General features: G+C 33.9%; 1 protein-coding gene across 1 annotated transcript in view; it reads left to right on the top strand.

The window, feature by feature from the left end:
- The window catches only part of LOC106092328 (mucin-5AC), a 51,631-nt gene extending 31,816 nt beyond the window's left edge, over positions 1-19,815 (top strand). Inside the window, exons 4-9 of the mRNA XM_059362552.1 lie at positions 10,596-10,687; positions 10,743-10,976; positions 11,324-11,594; positions 14,203-14,652; positions 18,764-18,922; positions 19,002-19,815. Coding sequence (XP_059218535.1) covers positions 10,596-10,687; positions 10,743-10,976; positions 11,324-11,594; positions 14,203-14,652; positions 18,764-18,922; positions 19,002-19,067 — 1,272 coding nt within the window. The 3' untranslated portion in view covers positions 19,068-19,815. The remainder of the gene's footprint in view (positions 1-10,595; positions 10,688-10,742; positions 10,977-11,323; positions 11,595-14,202; positions 14,653-18,763; positions 18,923-19,001) is intronic.
- Positions 19,816-23,683: the final 3,868 nt, after the last annotated feature.

The following is a 23,683-nucleotide window of genomic DNA, read 5'->3' as shown; positions in this document are numbered from 1 at the left end:
TTTTTCAATTTCGAATATTGCCGTGCGCAATCGTTTTTAACAATGTTCCCCCGAGACCATGTGATTCGGATTTTGGTTATATGAAATGTAGAGGTTATTGAACTATGAAGCAAATCTTTTTTTGCCTTATGATAACTATGGTTGGGTAAATCATCACACAGATGGGTGGGATACATTTTTGCCTTTACTTTCATATATGAATCCCTCCTAGAGTGAAATTTCTTAATCGATTTCGTGTCTAAACAGTCGATCAATCTGTCATCAACATATATTTTACAATTCCATGGAACAAATTAAGATTTTTTTAAATGCAAAGCAAAAAAAGAAAATACAAATTAAAATTTATGTTAATTTTCTTTTTGGTGGTGTGAAATATTGTATTTGCACAAAATTTCATGCGTACGAATATTTCTCAGTAAATTTTGTGTTTTATTTTTTCAATTTTATTTACATAAATTGTGAGATGTACAAGAGTTTGCGAGATAACAATAACAATTTCAATACTAAAACAACAATCAAATACTAAATAAATTGAAATGGGGAAGAGAATTTTTATTCTCACCTTTAACCATCCATCCATGCCAGATATACCAAATGTTGAGGTGAATTGATTGCTGACTTAATATGCCATTTGAAAATTTTGGGCAAAGAATTTCAGGTATGCAATCATTTTCAGATTTATGGATAGGCAACAAATCAAACATTGGAAAGGTAGGAAATTTCTTCAACAAAAACAACAAAAAAATCTAGAAATTCCTTACTTTCTTCATATGCCTTCATAATATCGCATACTTGCCCTCATGGTTGGTTTAGTGGTGCTGCTGCCATGAGTTTACCTTAGCTTAAGTCAATGACACTGAATGCTTGGTATCGAATCTTCGAAAATATTGACCAATGATCATTCGCTCACTTTTTATTTTTTTATTAAAAATAAATAAATATTTATTTCAAAGTGTTTTTTTTCCTACCTTATACTCATGCCTCGTAATGAACAGCGTGTGCGCTGCACTAATAAAATTTTAAATTTCATTAATCATTTTTTTCACTTTGTTCATTTTCTTAATTGCAATTAATTAATCTAAAATGTAGCAAAAATTTGCTTTGCAAATAGTTTCTTATATGTATGCGAAAAAAAAATGAATAGAAAATTGTCTTGAGTTATCGCATGTTTGGAATACCACCTCATTGGTGTGATGATGCTAAGGCACATTCAGATGATCAGACATGCTGACTGACTATCAGCTCACTACTAGTCACAACGACGCAATCGCCTTCATTTATAATCTGCTAATGAAACTGACCTATGACACTTATCATTATCCTCATCTGTCATTCACATTGAAAAAAAACCTAGAGAGGGGGGAAGTAGAGGTAGGGACCTCATCAAGCGTTCCGCTTGAAATTCAATAGAATTTCTTGAAGAAAATAGAAAACAATAATTTCTCGATGGATCATCGTGAAGAGAAGATGATGCTGCGATGCCCATGATGTTATAGGGCAAATATATAACCATCAACAACCCTGTGGCATTGCACTGCGTCGCAAAGCCCCACAATACAGAAGCGGCAAGAAAAAGATTCTATGTATGTTTGCTTTTGGTTGGTCTTATATGACTTGACCCTGACTGATTATTTTTCATTCACCTACAGAGCAATGAATACCACCAAAAACAGATAGACAGACCAATTGGAAGGACAGACATACATGAATGGACAGACAGACGCCCAGACGGACAGAGAGACGGACGCACGATCCACTATTTTGTTCTTCTACTACATTGTACTCACTCATGATGATTCCACCTCACAGTGCGATATTGAGTGGAATCGAAACGAATGTTTTGGCCCATGTCGATTTCGATGACGCGTCTGACACTGTGTGTGGGGGTTTTTGATTTTTGTTGTTGTTGTTGGTTTCTGTTTTTGGTTCTTTTGTTTGTATTTTATAACTCGCATTATTGAAATAGATTTACCCCAAACCAAAGAAAAAAAAAACACAAAAAACTCGAAAATCCATAGCCAAAATCATTGAAGATTGAAAAATGTCGAAAAGACGCCTAGCAAAAATTCATTCAAGTCGTAATGGAGGCGATGATGCCGCCAATAATGGTGTGGAACTACTGATGCTGTTGTTGGGATGTTGTATTGCTTGAATGAAAACAAAAGGTGTGGAGTGTTAAAACATTAAAAAAAAGGTAAAAAACAGGTTAATAAATGTATAATAAAAAAAATAAATAAAATAAAAAACATTAAATAAGTAAAGTAAAATAATATCAAATAAAAAATTAAGTAAAATAATATAGAGGAAATAGAATACAATAAGTCAAAATAAATAAAAAAAAAATAAATTAAAACATAATAAAATAAAACAAAGTAAAATAAAAAAATTTAAATAAAATAAATTAAAACACAATAAAATAAAAAAAATACAGAAAAATAAGATAAAACAAAAAAATTTAAAAAAATGATTCTTTCTTAAGTCTATGCGTTCAAGATCAGTTATTTTTGGCTGGCATTTATCACTACCATACCAGTGGTTGGCCAACTATAAAATAAAAAAAAATAAAATAAAATGAAATAAAATAATAGAAAATAAAATAAATTAAAATAAAATAAATTAGAATAAAATAAAATAAAATAATATAAAAATAAAATAAAATAAAATAAAATAAAATAAAATGAAATAAAATAAAATAAAATAAAATAAAATAAAATAAAATAAAATAAAATAAAATAAAATAAAATAAAATAAAATAAAATAAAATAAAATAAAATAAAATAAAACAAAATAAAATAAAATAAAATAAAATAAAATAAAATAAAAATAAAATAATAATAAAATAAAATAAAATAAAATAAAAAAAAATAAAATAAATTAAAATCAATTAAAATAAAAAAAATAATATAAAATAAATTAAATTAAATTAAATAAAATAAAATAAAATAAAATTAATTAGAATAAAATAAATTAAATTAAAATAAAATAAAATAAAATAAAATAAAATAAAATAAAATAAAATAAATTAAAATAAAACAAATTAAAATAAAATAAAATAAAATAAAATAAAATAAAATAAAATAAAATAAAATAAATTAGAATAAAATAAAATAAAATAAAATAAAATAAAATAAAATAAAATAAAAAAAAAAAATTAAAAAAATTAAAATCAATTAAAATAAAAAAAAAATAATATAAAATAAATTAAATAAAATAAAATAAAAAAAATAAAATAAATTTAAAGCAACCTATTAAATAAAAATAAAAGTTCTGCGCTTTGTTTGTTTGTTTCGAGTAGGCCCAAAAACGGCTGAACCGATTTTCAGGAAATTTTCGCCCAGACTAAAGTTTTGCCCCCGCAAATCCGCAATTACTTTTTGGGCAACCCAATATATATAGGATCTATCTTCGGCTCTGATTCTAAATGGTTCAGTTGACAACCAATCGACTTTTGCTGCTTTGTTGTTCTTTAGCCAGAATTTGCTACACTAACCTCAGATTGCACAGACGAGCCGATGAATATACCTCCGGTCTTAAATAGTTCAGCTGGGAACCATTCGGCTATTACTGCCTCGTTGTTCTTCAGCTATTGAACCATTATCCGGTAAAAATTTCGGGCTTCGTGGTGATTCTCCTAAACAACTCGAAGGGTTTTCATTCAGGTTTTTTCATATCTCTCTTCTTACATCATAAAGCCACTCAGAACAGTTACCTAGTAGCCCTCCTCCCCTTTGTCATCCCATATGCTCTAAGTTACAAAATTGACAACGCATGCTGTTATAAAAGAAGTTTCCCTTCTGCGTCTTGTTAAGACAAAACAAAAACGCATTTGGTCAATATGCTCTAATATACAATTGAAATTCATATATGTGTATTAGCGTGGCTTTGCTAATTAAATTAACGTTGTCTAACCATCTTTAAATTTATCAAGTGTTTTTTGGAATTGGCCATAATTAGTTGCCTTGTTTGTAGAGAGAAAGAGAGAGAAAAGAAACACGGCAATTGAATTAATCAGAAGCTTAAATAAATTTTTGATAAAATATTATCTGGTTTTGGACACCCAGGTTTGGTGGGACTCAAGGTCATCAAAGCAAATAAAATAAATTTAAATTTCTTTTTTCTATTAACAACTTTTTTTTTTGAAAAAGACAACCTTATTAAAAGAAATATACAAGTATTAAAAAAAATAATGATGGCATTTATTTAAACTGTTAACTGAATGTTGTAGATGAATTTGGTGAGATACATATGCATCTCCATTTGAGGTTCATTAACATTGTTTCCACCATCTACTCTAATGTGGATGAGCCCAAGTGAATATTTCATTTAATTTTTGAAATAAATAAACAATTTAAGAAAATTGTTTCTTTTACTTTTTCATGGGCAATGAAGAACAGAACAATTACAATAAGGCTTCTCCTCTTTTCATCTCCACTCATAACTTTTCATTGAAGGAATTTTTGAAAATTCTATTGAAATTGAATTTTGAGGAATCACATCGCATTGTTGTCTTAAAACAAAGAAAATTGAGGAAACTGAATTTATTGAAATTAAATGTTGAAAATAAAGACTTCAAAATAAGGATGGCATGGAGGTGTTGTAGTCAGAAATTAAATTTTTATGTACCCAGCTTTTCATTGATTTATAAGTAAAGATACAAGACAAAGAAGTTCCCAGATTCCTGCGTAAATTAGCTTGGCCTAGCTCCTTGGGATAAAAAATTTAAAAACACAAAAAGAAAGCCGACCTTTTGATAACCCACACCACATCGGGTATGCAGGTTGAGTTGTTTAAAATTAAAATTTGGTTAAATTTGAAATGAAGATGAAATCACTGTGCAAAATTTTGTAAAGATCGGTTGACGATTCGGCTTGCAAAGACTTAGGGTCTTCCGAAAATCGAACAAGTAAAAAGGCGTTAAGTTCGGCCGGGCCGAAGTTTGGATACCCATCACCTCGGGTATATATATAAACCACCTTTCATCAAAATTCGGTGAAAATTTCATAACTTATATCCCATAGCAAAATATGTTCCGATTTGGACCATATACTAATAAGTACAGTAGCTATATCTAAAAATAAACCAATCTGAACCATATACGACACGGATGTCGATAGCCTAACATAAGTCACTGTTACACATTTCAGTGAAATCGGATTATAAATGCGCCTTTTATGGGCCCAAAACCTTAAATCGATAGATCGGTCTATATGGCAGCTATATCTAAATCTGGACCGATCTGGGCCAAATAGAAGAAGGACGTCGAAGAGCGTAACTAAACTCAAATTTCAGCGACATCGGACAATAAATGCGCCTTTTATGGTCCCAAAACCTTAAACCGAGAGATCGGTCTATATGGCAGCTATATCCAAATCTGAACCGATCTGTGCGATATTCCAGAAGTACGTCAAAAGGCTTAACTTAACTCACTGTCCCAAATTTCGGCGACATCGGACAATAAATGCGCCTTTTATGGGCCCAAAACCTTAAATCGAGAAATCGGTCTATATGGCAGCTATATCGAAATCTGAACTGATCAGGGCCAAATTGAAAGAAGATCTCTAAGGACCTAAGACAACTCACTGTCCCAAATTTCAGCAAAATCTGATAATAAATGTGGTTTTTATGGGTCTAAGACTCTAAATCGGAGGATGGGTCTATATGGCAGCTACATCTAAATCTGGACCGATCTGGGTCAAATTGACGAAGAATGTCGAAGGGCCTAACACAACTCACTGTCCCAAATTTCATCAAAATCGGATAATAAATGTGACTTTTATGGGCCTAAGACCCTAAACCGGAGGGTCGGTCTATATGGCAGCTATATCCAAATCTGGACCGATTTGGGCCAAATTGACGAAGGATGTCGAAGGGCCTAACACAACTCACTGTCCAAAATTTCAGCAAAATCGGATAATGAATGTGGCTTTTATGGGCCTAAGACCCTTTAGGTCTATCAAGTCCACTGTTTCAATTTTCATACAAATCGAATGAAAAAAGCTCATTTTATGGGCTTAATACTCTATATCGGGAGATCGGTATATTCGAGACGACGATAGGAAGACTGGAAGGAAGGGAAGAGGTTTCCAATCGTATACCTGAGATGAACTTTGAAGTCGAGTGCGAGGCACTGCTGCCATCGGCACAGTCTTGGACTGACGGAACCATAGTATTGCCATCTGGAAGATCAAGTTACATGGATGGATCAAAGCTAGAGGACAGAGTGGGCCTGGGGGTTTACATTGAGAACCGAGGGACGGAGATCTGTTTTAGACTGCCTGACCATAATACGGTCCTGCAGGCGGAGATCCGGGCGATCACGGAATGCGTGAGTGGTGTGGTGCTAATGTGAGGACGTAGAGTGTGCACATCTTTACCGACAGTAAAATTGCCATAAGGGCAATAACAACCAGGACGGTAAGGTAACGAATAGTCTTGCAGTGTAAGAAGGAGATAGAGCCTTCTCTGAGGATGGCAAAATCCGCATCGTTTGGGTGCCGGGCCATAGCGGAGTAAGGCGAATGGGAAAACAGACGATTTGGCGGTGAAGGCCAGAGGACTGCCGTCAATAAACTTGGTTAACCCGAAGCCTTTCGGGTCCATGCAGTCCGAGTTAAGGTCATGGGTGGAACAGCAAAACAGTCGGTAGGACGGCGAAAATCCTATAGGGTGAACGGGATCGTGAGAGGACGAGGCTATTACTGAATGAAAGTATGAAGGAGGTCAGTATAGCTTTTGGTATCGTAACGGGACATCAAACGGTGCGACAAGTGATAGCATGTGTAGGACACGGCTTTAGCTTCGAAAAGATACCGGTACTTAGGTGAAGACACAATACCAGACATGAACCAACTTAGGGGAGTGGCATGGAAAACAATAAAGGATTTTGTAAGTAGCCCGGAATTCTTAACATAGATTTTCTTATTCGAGGTTACTTTTTAGAGCTCACAACAAGCCGCTTACTGGCTTAGGTGTATGTCCATAGTGGCATGGGGCGGATGAATATCTGCACCCTCTTTTCAACCTAGACACTGGAAACGCTCTGTACACCCAAACAAAGAAATTTGACAACTATGAATTTGACATGATTAGCAATTTTATCTACCATAGCACCGCCGTAACCAGCTCCGTACCTAAGATTAAGCAAGTAGTTTAGGAACAGCCGAAATGTACACTATTCAAGACACTTTTGTTACTACGTTGGTATTTGATTCCAAGACATGGGTATTTGTGAAAGCAGACAAGGCAATGCTTGTAGTGTTTGAGACAAAGATTCTTCGTAAAATGTAAGGCTGCACGAATGTAAGCTGTCGGTATTTGGGCCTATTCCCGTATAATGGCTTCTTTCAACGCATCCATACTGGTATATTTTTTAGTCCTTACCATTGGATTGGCATCTGCCGAATTGGAAATCCGCTGTGTCCACGAATTGAAGTGTGGAACATGATTTTTTAGCCATTCTTGATATACACGTGCTTTATTTGAACAAGTCATTAAGGAACAAGGAATACATCTCTCATATTAATGAGAGAGAGAGAGAGAGTTTAAGCTCAATGATAAGAAGCCTCCTTTTAATGCCGAATCCGAACGGTGTGACGCATAGCGACACCACTTGGAAAAGAAGTTTTAACATGGCAGGATACCTTACAAATGCGAGATGAGTGAGGGGATAACCACCGCTTATTTTTATACCCTGCACCACCACTGTGGTACAGGGTATTATAGATTTGCGCATTTGTTTGCAACGCTAAGAAGGAGAAGAGTTAGACCCATTGTCCGTCTGTGAGTCCATGTATTCTTGTAATCAAAGTGCAGGTCGTATTTGTTGTCCGATTGTCACGAAATTTTGCACATGCCACTTTCTTGGCCAAAGGACAAACGCTATTTATTTTGAAAAAAATCGGTTCAGATTTAGATATAGCTCCCATATATATCTTTCATCCGATATGGTAGGCTGTAGAAGCCACAATTTTCGTCCGATCTTCACAAAATTTGGCATTGGGTATTTTATTTGAGGTCTACATATGTGTGCCAAATATCATAAAAATCGGTTCAGATTTAGATATAGCTCCCATATATATGTATCGCCCGATTTGTACTTAAATGGCCGTAGTAGCTACAATTTTCAATCGATCTCCACAAAATTTGGCACGGACTGCTTTGTTACTGCACTTAATATATCTGGGAAATTTAATAAAAATCGGTTCAGATTTAGATATAGCTCCAATATATATCTTTCATCCGATTTGAGCTATTAACGCTGTAGAAGCCACAATTTTGGTCCGATCTTTACAAAACTTTGCATGTGGTGTTTTATATAACGTCTTCATATGTGTTTGCAAAATTTCATAAAAATGGTTTAGATATAGATATACCTATCATATATATCTTTCATCCGTTATGACCTTTGAGAGCTGTATAGTCTACAATTTCGCCCGATTTTACATGAGACGTTGAAATTTACGTTCCTATACGTGCGCAAAATTTCATTAAAATCAGTCCTAATTTAGATATAGCTTCAATGTGTATATTTCATCCGATATGGACTTTTAAGGCAGTAAAAACCATAATTTTGGTCACATCTCAACAATCTAGGGCGTGAGATGCTCTATTTTACGTCCCCGTATGTGTCTTAAATGTCCACTGGTTTCGATATAACTCCCATATAATCTTTTACCCGATATGGCCTTTTAAAGATGTGGAAATCCAAATCTTTTGTCCTATGGTAGGAAAATCTTACAAGGTTCTAAATTGCTATATCAATTGGTATCCAAATTAAAGTCTGTCTAAATTTCGAGATAAGTTCTACATATATAAAATACTACATGCACTAGGTTGTGTAGGCTATTATATAGTCGGCACCGCCCGACTTTTGCCTTTCCTTACTGGTTTTATGTTTATGACGGGATTTGAACCAGGCGTTATAGGCAGGCATAATAAATTTTGCGCCAAGGTGGCCTGCACATTGGTATAGAAACGATTTAACAATGTCTCGTATGTCTGTCCGTTTGTTGTAATCACGCAATAGCCTTCAATAATTGGGATATTGAGCTGAAATTTGTCCCAGACCCGTATTTTTTTCATATGTAGGTAAAGTTTTTGAATGGCCCATATCACACTATACTTTGATAAAGCTGCCATATATCCCGATCTGTCGATTTAGGGTTTTAAACCCATAAAAGGCGCATTTATAACCCGATTTCGCTGAAATTTTAAACAGTGGGTTGCCTTAAGCCTCCCTTCATTCGACCTGAATATGATTCAAATCGGCTGGACCATATTAGACCATTAGTACCGATTTAGGTTCCACTGCCCATAAAAGGCACATTTATTATTTGATTTTGTTGAAATTTGGGACAGTGAGTTATGTTAGGCCCTTCGACATCTTTCTTCAATTTGGTCCTGATCAGTTCAGATGTTGATATAGCTGGCATATAGAGCGATCTCTAGATTTAAGGTTTTGGGCCCATAAAATGCGCATTTATTGTCTGATGTCGCCGAAATTTGGGACAGTGAGTTGCGTAAGGCCCTTCGACATACTTCTGCAATATGGCACAGATCGGTCCAGATTTGGATATAGCTGCCATATAGACCGATATCTCGATTTCAGGTTTTGGGCCCATAAAAGGCGCATTTATAATCCTCCTAAATTTCCTCCTAAATTTAAAACAGTGATTTGTTAAAAGCCTCCCGCCATTCGCCCCAAATATTGTCCAGGCGGATCCGCCGATTTATGTTCTTAACCGTATTTGTTACCCGATTATACTGAAATTTGAAACAGTTGGTTGCTTCACGCCTTCCGTCATCTGCCTGGTCCAGATCGGACAACATTTAGATATAGCTGCCATATAGACCGATATTCTGAGTTAGGGTCATCGCCCCATGTAAACTATTGAAACTCATATACATGTGTTTTCTATTTTTATTTCCTTTTCCATAACATAAATAACTAAGTTTTTCTTAAATTTTTGGTAATCCACAATGTTTTGTAAACCGTTTTGTCTTGTTTAATGTTAGTGGTTATTGGGGCGTATGAATGATAGGAATTAATATTGAGAAAATCATGTAACGTATACGCAACAGTGTCTGATGACTAAATTCCGATTTTTTTTTTGCTAAATCGAAATTTTGACATCCATTATTTTCCAAAAGTGGTGGTATTGTGTAATAAATTTTATTTTTGTAAACATATAATGGCTTTAGAACTTCGATTCTGTGTGCATATATATAAAATACCAATGCATATCCCAAACAATTGATGGCACAATTTCGAGTTTGCATAAAACTATCACCTTTTTACCTAAATTGTATGATGTTTCTAAGGGTAAAAATGAAAGTGGGATGAAATTAAGATTCAATCTCAAGAAGTATATAGCCTGTCAAATATCTTATGTATTTTCATATTAAATCAAACCCTTATAATTCTGATAATAGCTTTGTAATTATCTTATTTACAATTTCTATGCACTTGGCTACCACTTAGATTTATGCCAAAAGGAAACACATATTGCATTATTATCTATTCAGGAAATCAGTTTGAATTTAATAAAAAAAAAAATAAAATAATTATCTTATCTGTTCTTTTTTTTCATTAACAGACCAAATTACATGCCACACCTCCACCGCCACCACCAGATCATACCTCACTTCAAAGAGAGATACGAAATACCAAAAGCGTTTACATACCCAGGTGAGTTATCTTGCAAAGCAATTGTGAATGTTGTATAAAAACTTTGCCATTTTAGATTTTACTTTCCCCATGGCAAACCGCAGCCCACAATTGCCTTGGAGCGCACTTTGCGTGGCATTCTGTCGGCATTCGATACATTTCCTAATAATCAGGTGACCCGTGATGAATTGCCACAAATTTTGAAAATCTGTGGGCTACCCTACTATTGGCGCATGCCAGTAATGGTCTTCTGTCAGCAGAACAATAGTGGGCTGGTGGAGAGACAGAGATTTGTGGAGTTTTGGAAGCAGTAAGTAAAGTGAATTCAGTAAAGAAACAAGAAAAGTGGCACTAGCATGACTTTAAAGGCAAATACAAAAATTCTTCCACGAAAATTTCATAAATGAATAGCGGAGATTTCTTCATATAAATGAGTGATGTTCTACTTAAGTTTAAGAACAATCATAAAAGGCTTTCTTTTTATAGTCGAGTTCAAATGCTGTGTGGCTTAGGCTTTTTGTGAAGAAGTTTTATAAGGCTGAATACCTTAGAAACGTCACCCATATTCATGAGGAGATAAACATGGCTGAGAATATTTCTTATGTTCTCGATGGCACTAATAATACCATTACTCTTTGTTTTTTTTTCCTCCTTTAGAATGAATGTCTATTGCCACGATGAGGCCTCACGTTTCGTTTACATCCTGTCGCGTGGTCAACGCATGCGTTCCTATATATTACCCGAAGATATGGCCCCGCTGGTACAGGATGTGGTTGATACACATCCCGGTTTGGCTTTTCTCAAAGAGGCCACCGAATTCCATTCCAGATATGTCCACACAGTCATAGCGCGGATATTCTACAATGTGAATCGCAGTTGGACCGGTAAGATCACAATATCCGAACTCAAAAAATCCGATTTATTAGAGGTAAGTAACAAGCCGCAAGGGGATGAAGATGGAGTCAATAGTGTGAAAGAATTTCTAAAAGTTAAAACAATGAACTGAAAACTGTTATACTAGAATAGTATACATTGATGTATAGTATATTAAGTTTGAAGCCTAACACAATTATAATTTGCATTTGTATTTTAAAAATAAAATTGTTTTAAAGCATGGCAGTATAACAGTTTTCTTAATAATAAAATAAGTGTTGTAGGATGACCCTTATACATAAGTTTTTTTATATTTGATTTAACATAATAGGATTTTTTTTGTATTTTAAACAATAATGTTAACTATTATAAAACTACTGTCATACAAAAATATATTTTTTAATTTTTTCCATACACAATGAGAATTTTTATAACAGTTTTTGACTAATAACGTTAACTGTTAGGTATTTCTTTTATTTTTACCAATTACAATTACACTTTTAATTTGTGTACAACAAATTTAACAGTAAAAGAAATTAAACGAAACTGTTATACTGTGATTCATTAAAAATTTTTGTATTTGATTTTTGTTCTAACACATTTTTTTTTTTCATTTTTATCAATGAAATATTTTTATACCCAACACCATAGGGTAGGGCGTATATTCTTTTAGTAATTCCGTTTGCAACACATCGAAATATCCATTTGCGTCCCTACAAAGTTAATATATTTCGGATCTTCGTAAAATTCTTAGAAGATTTTTTTTAATTATGACAGTATAACAGTTTAATCTATAATTTAATTTTTTGCAAATACAATCATATTTTTAATTTGTATTTAAAAAATTAAACTGTAAAAGTAATTAAACGAAAACTGTTATACTGTTATAATATCATACATTAATACCTTTTGTATTTGATTTTTGTCCTAACACAATTTTTTCATTTGTATCTATAAAATATTTTTTTAATAATAACAGTATAACAGTTTCAGCTTATAACGTTAACTGTTATACAATGACTGCCATATGTAAATTTATTTTGTATTTATATTTTAACCTAACATAATTATAATTTTCCTGTATACTCTTATTTATTTTTTGATTATGACAATATAACCGTTTTTAATAAATAACGATAACTGTTATATTTACATTTAATTAAACACAATTCTAGTTTTCATTTCTATGTAAAGAAATTAAATCAATTATTCGATAACTGTTATACTATTAATTTCATAAAACTGTATTACATGAATGACAAATGAATTATTATTTTTTAAATGAAATTAACTGTAAGGTGGCTGTTTCACATACGTTTATATTATATTTGATTTACCATAATAAGAATTTTTTTCTTATTTTAAATAATAAGGTTAACTGTTAAAATTTTCTTTTATTTTTACCAAACACAATTATATTTTTAAATTGTGTACAGAAAATTAAACGGTAAAAGCAATTAATCGAAACTGTTATACTGCTGTACATTATTTTTTTTTTGTATTTGATTTTTGTCCAATCACAATTTTATATCTACCTATACAATATTTCTTTTAATTATGACAGTATAAGAGTTTTAACTTATAACATTTATTTATGTTTATAATTTTGCCTAAAATAATTAAAATTTTCATTAGTACGTAAAAAAAATAGTATTTTTTGATTATAAAAGTATAGCAGTTTTGAATTATTAACGATAATTGTTATATTTTATTAAACACAATTCTAATTTTCATGTGTATATAAAAAATTGAAGAAATTAAGCAAAATCTGTTATACTACAAATTTTATGAAACTGTTATACAGTCAATTAGTCAACTACTATAAATAAACAATCGTCATACATTAAACAAATTTTTATCTGTATTCGAAAAGTTTTAAATATGGCAATATAGCAGTTTTAAAATTATAATTATAACGTTAACTGTTATATTTGCATTTAATTTTTTATAAACATAATTCGGTTATTGAATAACTGTCTATAAATTAATATAATTTAGTTGATTTCTGCCTCAATACAGTAAGAACTAATGGCTGCTATTGAAAAAATATATATTTCTTTATTGATATGACAGTATAAGAGTTCTTGCATTAACTGTTATAAAACGACTAAATTTAAACCCTTTCTATATACTCTTGCTTGTCCAGGACGGGGATGAATAAAAAGCCGAAAGCTAGAGTCATTTTATAACAATTACAGTAGTCCACCAAAAACTGTTATACTGCAACTCCATATTTTAATATATTTTATATATTTAATTTTACTTTTAACAGATTTGATTTTTAATAAGTATTTTAAAACATTTTTTTAAGTTTTGCCAATATAATAGTTTTCAACTAATAATGTTAACTGTTATATTTTTATTTATTTTTTAAGCAAGCACGATTATAATTTAAAAATGTATTTAAAAAAATAAAACAGTTCAATCTTTTGACCGAAAACGGTTAGACTGTTATACTGCCATACACTAATATATTTTATATATAATTAAAACTTATAGCAGCACTTACATAAACAAATTGTTACTATGACAGTATAACAGTTTTCATGTTAACTGTTATAAAATGTCTATAATTTTTAACTCCATCTTCATCACTTTCTTTATCACATGATTGGTCAAAGGAGATTCCTAATTTTATTTCTTTTCCTTCCTTTCTTTTGTAGATTATTGCCCTCCTGGAGGAAGAGGATGATATCAATCAAATTATGGCCTTCTTCAGCTATGAACATTTTTATGTTATCTATTGTAAATTTTGGGAATTGGATAAGGATCATGATCTCCTTATCAATCAAGATGATTTGGCTCGTCACAGTGATCACGCCCTCTCCACACGCATTGTTGAGCGCATCTTTTCGGGCTGTGTGACACGTAGCGATAATAAGAAAACACCTGAAGATGAGCCCAAAATGTCCTACACAGATTTTGTTTGGTTCCTGCTTTCGGAGGAGGATAAACGCACACCCACCGCCATTGAGTATTGGTTCCGTTGCATGGATATCGATGGTGATGGTGTTCTATCCATGTATGAGTTGGAATATTTCTATGAGGAACAACAGCAACGCATGGAATCGATTGGTATTGAATCGCTGCCATTTGAGGATTGTTTGTGCCAGGTAAGTTGATTAGGCGATGTTTGTTCGTAAGCTTATCGCCGAGACGTGATTCATTCACGGCGTAAACTTGGCACTATGAGGGATAAGCGCAGAAAGCTGAAGGCGGTGGTAATGAGTGCGAACGTAGCACTAGGTCATCGTGAGGCAGGAGTAGACGGTTGAAAAAAAACGTATGGGCGACAAGATCACTCACGAAGTAAACGAGCAGGGAATTGGACGAACTCGTAGTTAATGTCTTAGTGGCTGAGGGACAAGGGCAGAACGCTGATAAGCTCAGTATTCACCGAGACATGATTCACCCACGGCGTGAACGTGATGCTATATCATGGGTACGCGGAAGTAGGCGATTGGGACGAACGCATGTTCAAAGTCTCAGTGTCAATTGTGTCGAAGGTATATTTTTCGAATTTCAAAACGCAATCCGCGATTTGAAATTCGAAAAGGAATCGTACAATTACCCTAATTTCTTAAAATTTTCACTTAATTTTTTTTTGCATTTTTAGGAAAGGGGTTAGCCTTGGGAAAATTTAAAATTTTGAGTTGAGTATATAGCAGTGAATTTTATCGCGAAAAATTCGTTTTGCCGCAATTCCTGAGTGTTTTCTTCAAAAAAAAAGCTCGAAATTATATAATTGATATCCAAAAATTGCAAAAAATTTACATTTTCTGGATATCAATTATATAAATGGTAGTTGTAACACCCTTTTCAAGTAAAAGAGTAGTTTTAGTGCACTTTTCCAAGTGAAAGGGTAGTTTTAGTACAGTTTTCCAGGGGATAGAGTAGTTTGAGTACCCTTTTTCATCGGAAAGGGTACTTTTATTAGTTTTAGTTTTATTATTTCAAAGGGGAATGTTTGCTTTAGTACCATATTGCAAGGGAAGGGGTAGTTTTAGTAAATTTTTTCAAGGGTAGGTTTTCCAAGGAAAAGGGGAGTTTTAGTACCTTTTCCAAGGGAAAGGTAAGTTTTAGTACTCTTTTTCAATAGAAAGGGCCGTATAAGTAACAATTATTTTAGAGAAAGGGTATTTTGAGTACCCCTTTCCAAGGAAAAATTTAGGTTTATTGCCCTTTTTCGAGGGAAATGGTAGTTTTAGTACATTTTCAAATAGAAAGGATAGTTTATGTACTTTTTTTTAGGGAAAAGTGTAGTTTTAGTAACCTTTTCTAAGGGAAAGGGTAGTTTTAGTACCTTTCCAAATAGGAAGGGTAGTTTAAGTACCCTTTTTTAGGGAAAGGTAGTTTTAGTACCTTTCCAAATAGGAAGGGTAGTTTAAGTACCCATTTTTAGGGAAAGGGTATTTTGAGTACCCCTTTCTAAGGAAAAGTGTAGCTTTATTACCCTTGTCCAAGGGAAATAGTTGTTTTATTACCTTTTCAAATAGAAAGGATAGTTTAAATACCACTTTTTAAGGAAAAGGTTAGTTTTAGTACCCCTTTTCAAGAGAAAGGTTATATTGTTTAGTTAGTAGTTCTTTAATACCTTTTTTCCAAGGAAATGGGCGGTTTGAGTACCCTTTTCTAAGGAAAAGGGTAGTTTGAGTACCCTCTCCCAAGGGGAAGTTTAGTTTTGGTACCCTTTTCCATGGAAAAGGATAGCCTTTGCACATTTATCTAAGGGAAAGGGTAGTTTTATTACCCTTTTCCAATGGAAATGGTAGTATTGTTATTCTTTTCCAAGGGAAGTGGTAGTTTCATTACCTAGTTCCAATAGAAAGGGTAGTTTTATTACCCTTTTTTGAGGAAAAGTTCAGACACTTTTCCAAGGGAAAGAGTAGTTTTATTACACTTTTCCAAGGGAAAGTGTGGTTTATTGCCCTTTTCCAAGGGAAAGGGTAGTTTTATAACCCTTTTCCAAGTTAAAGGGTAGTTTATTACCATTTTCAAAAGGAAAGGGTAGTTTTGTTGTCCTTTTCCAAGGGAAAGTGTAGTTTAATTGTCCTTTTCAAAGGGAAAGGGTAGTTCTGTTACCCTTTTCCAATGATAAGTGTAGTTCTATCACCCTGTTCCAAGGATAAGTGTAGTTTTTGTACCCTTTTCCAAGAGAAAATGTAGTTTTATTACCCTTTTCTAATGGAAAAGGTATTTCAGTACCCTTTTCCAAGGGAAAGGGTAGTTTTGTTACCCATTTCCAAAAGAAGGGGAGTTTTATTGTCCTTTTCCAAGGGAAAAGGTAGTTTTATTACCCTTTTCCTAGGGAAAGTGTAGTTTTCTCCTCTTTTCCTAAGGAAAGGGTACTTTTATTAACTTTTTCCAAGGGAAAGGGTAGTTTTATTACTTTTTCCAAGAGAAAGGGTAGTTTTATTACCTTTTTCCATTGCTCTTTTCCAAGGGAAGGGTTAGTTTTATTACGCTTTTCCAAGGGAAAGGGTAGTTTTGTTACCGTTTTCCAATGGAAAGAGTAGTTTTATTATCCTTTTTCAAAGCTAAGGGTGGTTTTATTACGCTCCTTAAAAGGAAAGCTAGGTTTTATTATCCTTTTTCAAAGGAAAGGGTAGTTTTATTATCCTTTCCTTTGGAAAGGGTAGTTTTATTACCCTTTTCCTTTGGAAAGGGTAGTTTTATTACCCTTTTACAACGGAAAGGGTAGTTTTATTACTCTTTTACAAGGGATGGGTTACTTTTATTGCCCTTTTCCAAGGGAAAGGATAGTTTTATTAACATTTTCCAAGGGAAAGGGTAGTTTATTACCCTTTGCCAAGGAAATGGGTAGTTTTATTACCTTTTTCCAAGGAAGGGCTTTCTTTATTAACCTTTTCAAGGGACAGGTATTTGTTGGTATTTCTCTATCACTCATTTTAGCTGCTCGCTTACACACACGAACGCAAGTTTCTTTGGTTGTGTTGTTGCACAAACGAGACCACCCGAGCCGGCCGCGTCGTCAGGACTTCTTAAATGATGATTGCATGTCCATGTTAACTCGATGAAGACATATAGGCAACAGCCCATATAAATCTTTGATGACATTTTCATGTAGTTGTCGCGAAAATCGTGCATGATATTTTAAGCGACATTATCAACGAACATGTCATCATGTCTCATGAGCGTTTGTTTTGTCGAAGACAAAAACATATACAATGTTAAATTTATCATTAAAAAAAAATTTGGCTCATTTGTTTGTGGTCACGGTTAGGGAATTCATCGACAGTCAAATATTATGAGAGACAATCTGTAAGACACTTCAGCATTCAGATTCAAATTGTCTTAAAGAAGTCTTTGAAGACAATGTCATAAGAGACGTCTGAACTACTGGGGACTTTTATTCTCTTGCTATCATAGTGGGCTCAGGTTACTAGGCTTATCAATCACTGCACTATTTTCACTTCCACTTACCTTGTTATCGTCACTGCAGTCCTTAGGATAACAGGTCCTTGTTTACCAAGTTTCTGGTGGCCAGTATATTATTGGGGTCGATGTTGGAGAGTGTCGAAAAACAACTCCTGTTTAGTGTTCATTCTAGTCGTCGAAAGTACTGCATTTTATTTGTTGTTGCCTCTAATAAAGGTCTATACTAGGACAAATAGCCTAACCGTATAAGCCCCGCTTTGTGATAAAAAGGACGTTTTCTAAAAAATCTAAAAAATGGAAAATAAAGAATGAAGGCGAAAACAATCATCTGGGACCTTTGGCGTCCAGGCACGGGCTAACTATGAGCACCGACTGGAACTTTGAGCCTCGATCTGTGTGGCAATCATTGCTATCGCGAGAAGCTTAACTGAGAGCTACCGGGCGCTTGCATAGGTTGCGGATAATCAAATGCCCCATACGGAGTAGCTGCAACGGCAGTCGCAGACACCCAGCGGTAACGAGCAGAGAGTCTTAGTGAGAGGCCGGGCGACACCTGCTCTTGCATAAATACTGAGTGCCTATGATGTACGATATGACAAGGCGAGTTATTGGCGCTTTTAAATAATGAATGGCCACCATGTTCCCTCGGCGATCGGTCCTGGGGACCGGAACGAGTTTGTTCATCTATAGGAGCTAGGTGACGATCGCCACCTCCATAGATAGACATGTGGCTACAACAAGACTTACCTTAAATTTTCTTATTTGTCTATTTTCTGTCTAGAACATCAAAACTTATTCTTATTTTTTTTATTTTTCATTCTTCAGATGTTGGATATGATTAAGCCCAAGAGACGTGATGCCATAACATTGGGTGATTTGAAGAATTGCAAAATGACACATGTATTCTTTGATACATTCTTCAATTTGGAGAAATATTTGGATCATGAACAACGCGATCCATTCGCCTCGCAGAGAGATGAATATGTAAGTGTTTTGAAGATAGGCCATAATATACAAAATGTATCCCCAATAAAAAACTATGCTCTTCTTCATTCATTCACAGTCATCGGATTGGGATCGTTTTGCTGCCCAGGAATATGAGCTGTTGATAACAGAGGAAAATGATTGAGAGAGAACATATTTTGGTCTAAGCACAACATTAATTAATTAATTTATATACATATAAATATTTATTATTATTATATATATATATATAAACAAAAACTATTACTTTTTATACCTTTTTAAAAATGAATACCAAGAAAATGAGAGCAAAAAAAAATTTAATGCGTAATATAGAAACCTATTTAAAAATTGATTATAAATAATTCAATTACCCACATAAAGTGCCTATCTACCTACCTACCTACCTAACAATTATTCTTAGAATTTATAGTTCAAAACTTAAGGAAGTAAAACAAAAATCCCTATATATTGTATTTTAAAGTGGGAGGAAAAGAGTAAAAGAGAAGAAAATGAGAAAAACCACAACGAACAATTAGAAATAAATGTAAACAAAATTGTAATTTATCTTTTAATTTTTATTGAAGCAATTTTTTTACAAAATTTAAAGTCTTTTGTTATTTTTTATTTGATTTTTTGTTGTTTTTTTTTTTACCTTAATATTATTTATTAATTGTAGTTTATAAGTACCATACTAACTCAAATTGCGAATTGATATCTAGAAACCCTAACCCACGAACAAATGCCTTAAAAAATAATTCCCTTACATGTATAAGAAAAGTCTCCTCTATGATTATATGATAATGCTATCCCCCTAAACATCTATTGATAAAGAAAAGAACAAAAACCAAAGATACTATTAAATATGTTGAAAATAAAATGAGAACAAAAAGAAAATCACAAATAAAAATAAAAAAAAACTTTATAATGAAAAGTGTAAAATATTTAACCAAGAGATAACCGGGATCGGCATGGTGTTGCCATATGGCAACGCAAAATTTTTTATGAATTTTTTTACTACATACTAAATTTTCTGTGAACAGTCCATTAAGAAACAGGAGATACTTCTCTCATAGCAATGAGTGCAGACCGATTACAGTTTAAGCTCAATGATGAGGGGCCTCCTTTTTATACCCTACACCACTACTGTGGTACACCCAGACATGGCAGTCGGTTGTACGTACCGGATTGAACCGATGGAGTTCTTCTTCGGCAAGGGCTGCCGCCTCAGTGTATAACACATTGTTACAACCACAACAACCCAGAAGGAAGAGAGATAGACCATTGATGAGTATACTGATCGACTCCTAAACCATTTCTGATTCGATTTAGGTAAGCCCGTCTGTCTGTCCGTCTGTCCATGTTAATTTGTGTACAAACTACAGGTCGCAGTCTTCATCCGATCGTCCTCAAATTTGGTACAGACATGTTTTTCGGTCTAGAGACGAAGTCTATTGAAATTGGAAAAAATCGTATATATATTCGTCCGATTTGCTGTAGTAATGCAATAAAATGGATATTTGTTAACCGATTCTCACGAAATTTGGCAGCAAGGATTTTCTTATGACTCCCGACATTACAACTTTTACAATATCTACAAAGTTTGCTCAAAATTGGTTCAGATTTAGATATAGGTTCCATATATACGTTCGAACGATTTTGAGAAATATTGCAATAAAGTTGTGATTTGTTAAGCGATTCTCTCGAAATTCGGCAGGATGGATTTTCTTAAGATTCTCCACATTACTGGCGAAATTCATAGAAATCGGTTCAGATTTAGATATAGCTTCCATATATATGTTCGACCGATTTTAGGAAATATTGTTATAAAGTTGTGATATGTTAAGCGATTCTCTCGAAATTCGGCAGGATGGATTTTCTTATGACTCTCGGCATCACTGGTGAATTTTATAGAAATCGGTTCAGTTTTAGATATAGCTGCCATATATGTATATCGCCCGATTTTCACTTCTAGAGCTACTGCAAGCGCATTTATTGACCAATTTTGCAAAAATTTTGCACAACGCTTTCCTTGATGACTACCACAACATCTAAGGAGTTTGCTCGAAATCGGGCCAGATTTAGATATAGCTCCCATACATATGTTCGACCGATTTTGAGAAAAATTGCAATAAAGTGTTCATTTTTTAACCGATTCTCTCGAAATATGGCAGGATGAATTTTCTTATGACTCTCGACATTACTGGTGAATTTTATAGAAATCGGTTCAGTTTTAGATATAGCTGTCATATATGTATATCGCCCGATTTTCACTTCTAAAGGCACTGCAAGCGCATTTATTGACCAATCCTGCCAAAATTTTGCACAACGCTTTCCTCGACGACTGCCACAGTATCTGAGGAGTTTGCTCGAAATCGGGTCAGATTTAGATATAGCTCCCACATATATGTTCGTCCGATTTTGAGAAAATTGCAATAAAGTGCTCATTTGTTAACCGATTCTCTCGAAATATGGCAGGATAGATTTTCTTATGACTCTCGACATCACTGTTGAATTTTATAGAAATCGGTTCAGTTTTAGATATAGCTACCATATATGTATATCGCCCGATTTTCACTTCTAGAGCTACTGCAAGCGCATTTATTGACCAATTTTGCAAAAATTTTGCACAACGCTTTCCTCGACGACACAGTATCTAAGGAGTTTGCTCGAAATCGGGCCAGATTAAGATATAGCTCCCATACATATGTTCGACCGATTTTGAGAAAAATTGCAATAAAGTGTTCATTTTTTAACCGATTCTCTCGTAATATGGCAGGATGAATTTTCTTATGACTCTCGACATTACTGGTGAATTTTATAGAAATCGGTTCAGTTTTAGATATAGCTGCCATATATGTATATCGTCAGATTTTCACTTCTAGAGCTGCTGCAAGCGCATTTATTGACCAATCCTGCCAAAAAATTTGTACAATGCTTTCCTCGACGACTACCACAATATCTAAGAAGTTTGCTCGAAATCGGTTCAGATTTAGATATAGCTCCCATGTATATGTTCGTCATATTTTGAATAAGGTTTTGCAATAATGTTGTCATTTCTCAACCGTAGTTATTACAGTTGGAACATATTTCCACCAAATTTGAAACGAATTGTTTAATAACCCATCTGACAACATCCGCCAAGGTTCATCAAAATTTGCTCAAAATTAGATACAGTTTCCACTTTGTAACTATAGGGGGCGCTGCCCGACTTTTGCCTTTCCTTACCGGTTTGGATATATTGCGATTTCCAATTCTTTTTTTTGAAGAAAACACTCAGGAATTGCATCAAAACACATTATTTTGCCATAAACTTGCCAAAAAACTTTAGTACCCTTTCACTAAGGAAAGCGTAGTTTTATTACCCTTTTACTAAGGAATGCGTAGTCTTAGTACCCTTTCACTAAGGAAAGCGTAGTTTTAGAACCCTTTTACAAAGGAAAGTGTAGTTTTAGTACCCTTTCACTAAGGAATGTGTAATTTTAGTACCCTTTCACAAAGGAAAGCGTAGTTTTTGTACCCTTTTACTAAGGAAAGCGTAGTTTTAGTACCCTTTCACCAAGGAAAGTGTAGTTTTTGTACCCTTTTACTAAGGAAAGCGTAGTTTTAGTGCCCATTTACTAAGGAAAGCTTAGTTTTAGTACCCTTTCACTAAGGAAAGCGTAGTTTTAGTGACCTTTTACTAAGGAATGCGTAGTTTTAGTGCCCTTTCAATAAAGAAACGTAATTTTAGTACCCTTTCACTAAGGATGGATTAGTTTTTGTACCCTTTCACTAAGGAAAGCGTAGTTTTCGTACCCTTTCACTAATGAAAACGTAGTTTTAGTGCCCTTTTACTAAGGAAAGCGTAGTTTTAGTGCCCTTTCAATAAAGAAGCGTAGTTTTAGTACCCTTTCACTAAGGAAGGATTAGTTTTTGGACCCTTTCACTAAGGAAAGCGTAGTTTTAGTACCCTTTCACTAAAGAAGCGTTGTTTTAGTACCTTTTTCCAAGGAATGTGTAATTTTAGTACCCTTTCACTAAGGTAAGCGTAGTTTTAGTACCCTTTCACTAAGGTAAGCGTAGTTTTAGTACCCTTTTCACTAAGGAAAGTGTAGTTTTAGTACCCTTTCACTTTCACCAAGGAAAGCGTGGTTTTAGTACCCTTTCACAAAGGAAAGCGTAGTCTTAGTACCCTTTCAGTAAGGAAAGCGTAGTTTTAGTGCCCTTTTACTAAGGAAAGCGTAGTTTTAGTACCCTTTCATTAAGGAAAGCGTAGTTTTAGTACCCTTTTACTAAGGAAAGCGTATCTTTTATACCCTTTCACTAAGGTAAGCGTAGTTTAAGTACCCTTTCACTAAGTAAAGTGTAGTCTTAGTACCCTTTCACTAAGGAAAGCGTAGTTTTAGTACCCTTTCACTAAAGAAAGTGTAGTTTTAGTACCCTTTTAATAAGGAAAGCGTAGTTTTATTACCCTTTTACTAAGGAAAGTGTAGTTTTAGTACCCTTTCACTAAAGAAAGTGTAGTTTTAGTACCCTTTTAATAAGTTAAGCGTAGTTTTAGTACCCTTTCACTAAGAAAAGCGTAGTTTTAGTACCCTTTCACTTTCACCAAGGAAAGTGTAATTTTAGTGCTCTTTCACTAAGGAAAGCTTAGTTTTAATACCCTTCCACCAAGGAAAGCGTGGTTTTAGTATTCTTTCACAAAGGAAAGCGTAGTCTTAGTATCCTTTCAGTAAGGAAAGCGTAGTTTTAGTGCCCTTTTACTAAGGAAAGCGTAGTTTTAGAACCCTTTTACTAAGG

This window comes from Stomoxys calcitrans, chromosome 2 (assembly GCF_963082655.1).
Source record: "Stomoxys calcitrans chromosome 2, idStoCalc2.1, whole genome shotgun sequence".
Lineage (NCBI taxonomy): Eukaryota > Metazoa > Arthropoda > Insecta > Diptera > Muscidae > Stomoxys > Stomoxys calcitrans.
Note: the sequence above shows the minus strand (reverse complement) of the source record. Positions and strands in the feature narration are given on the sequence as shown.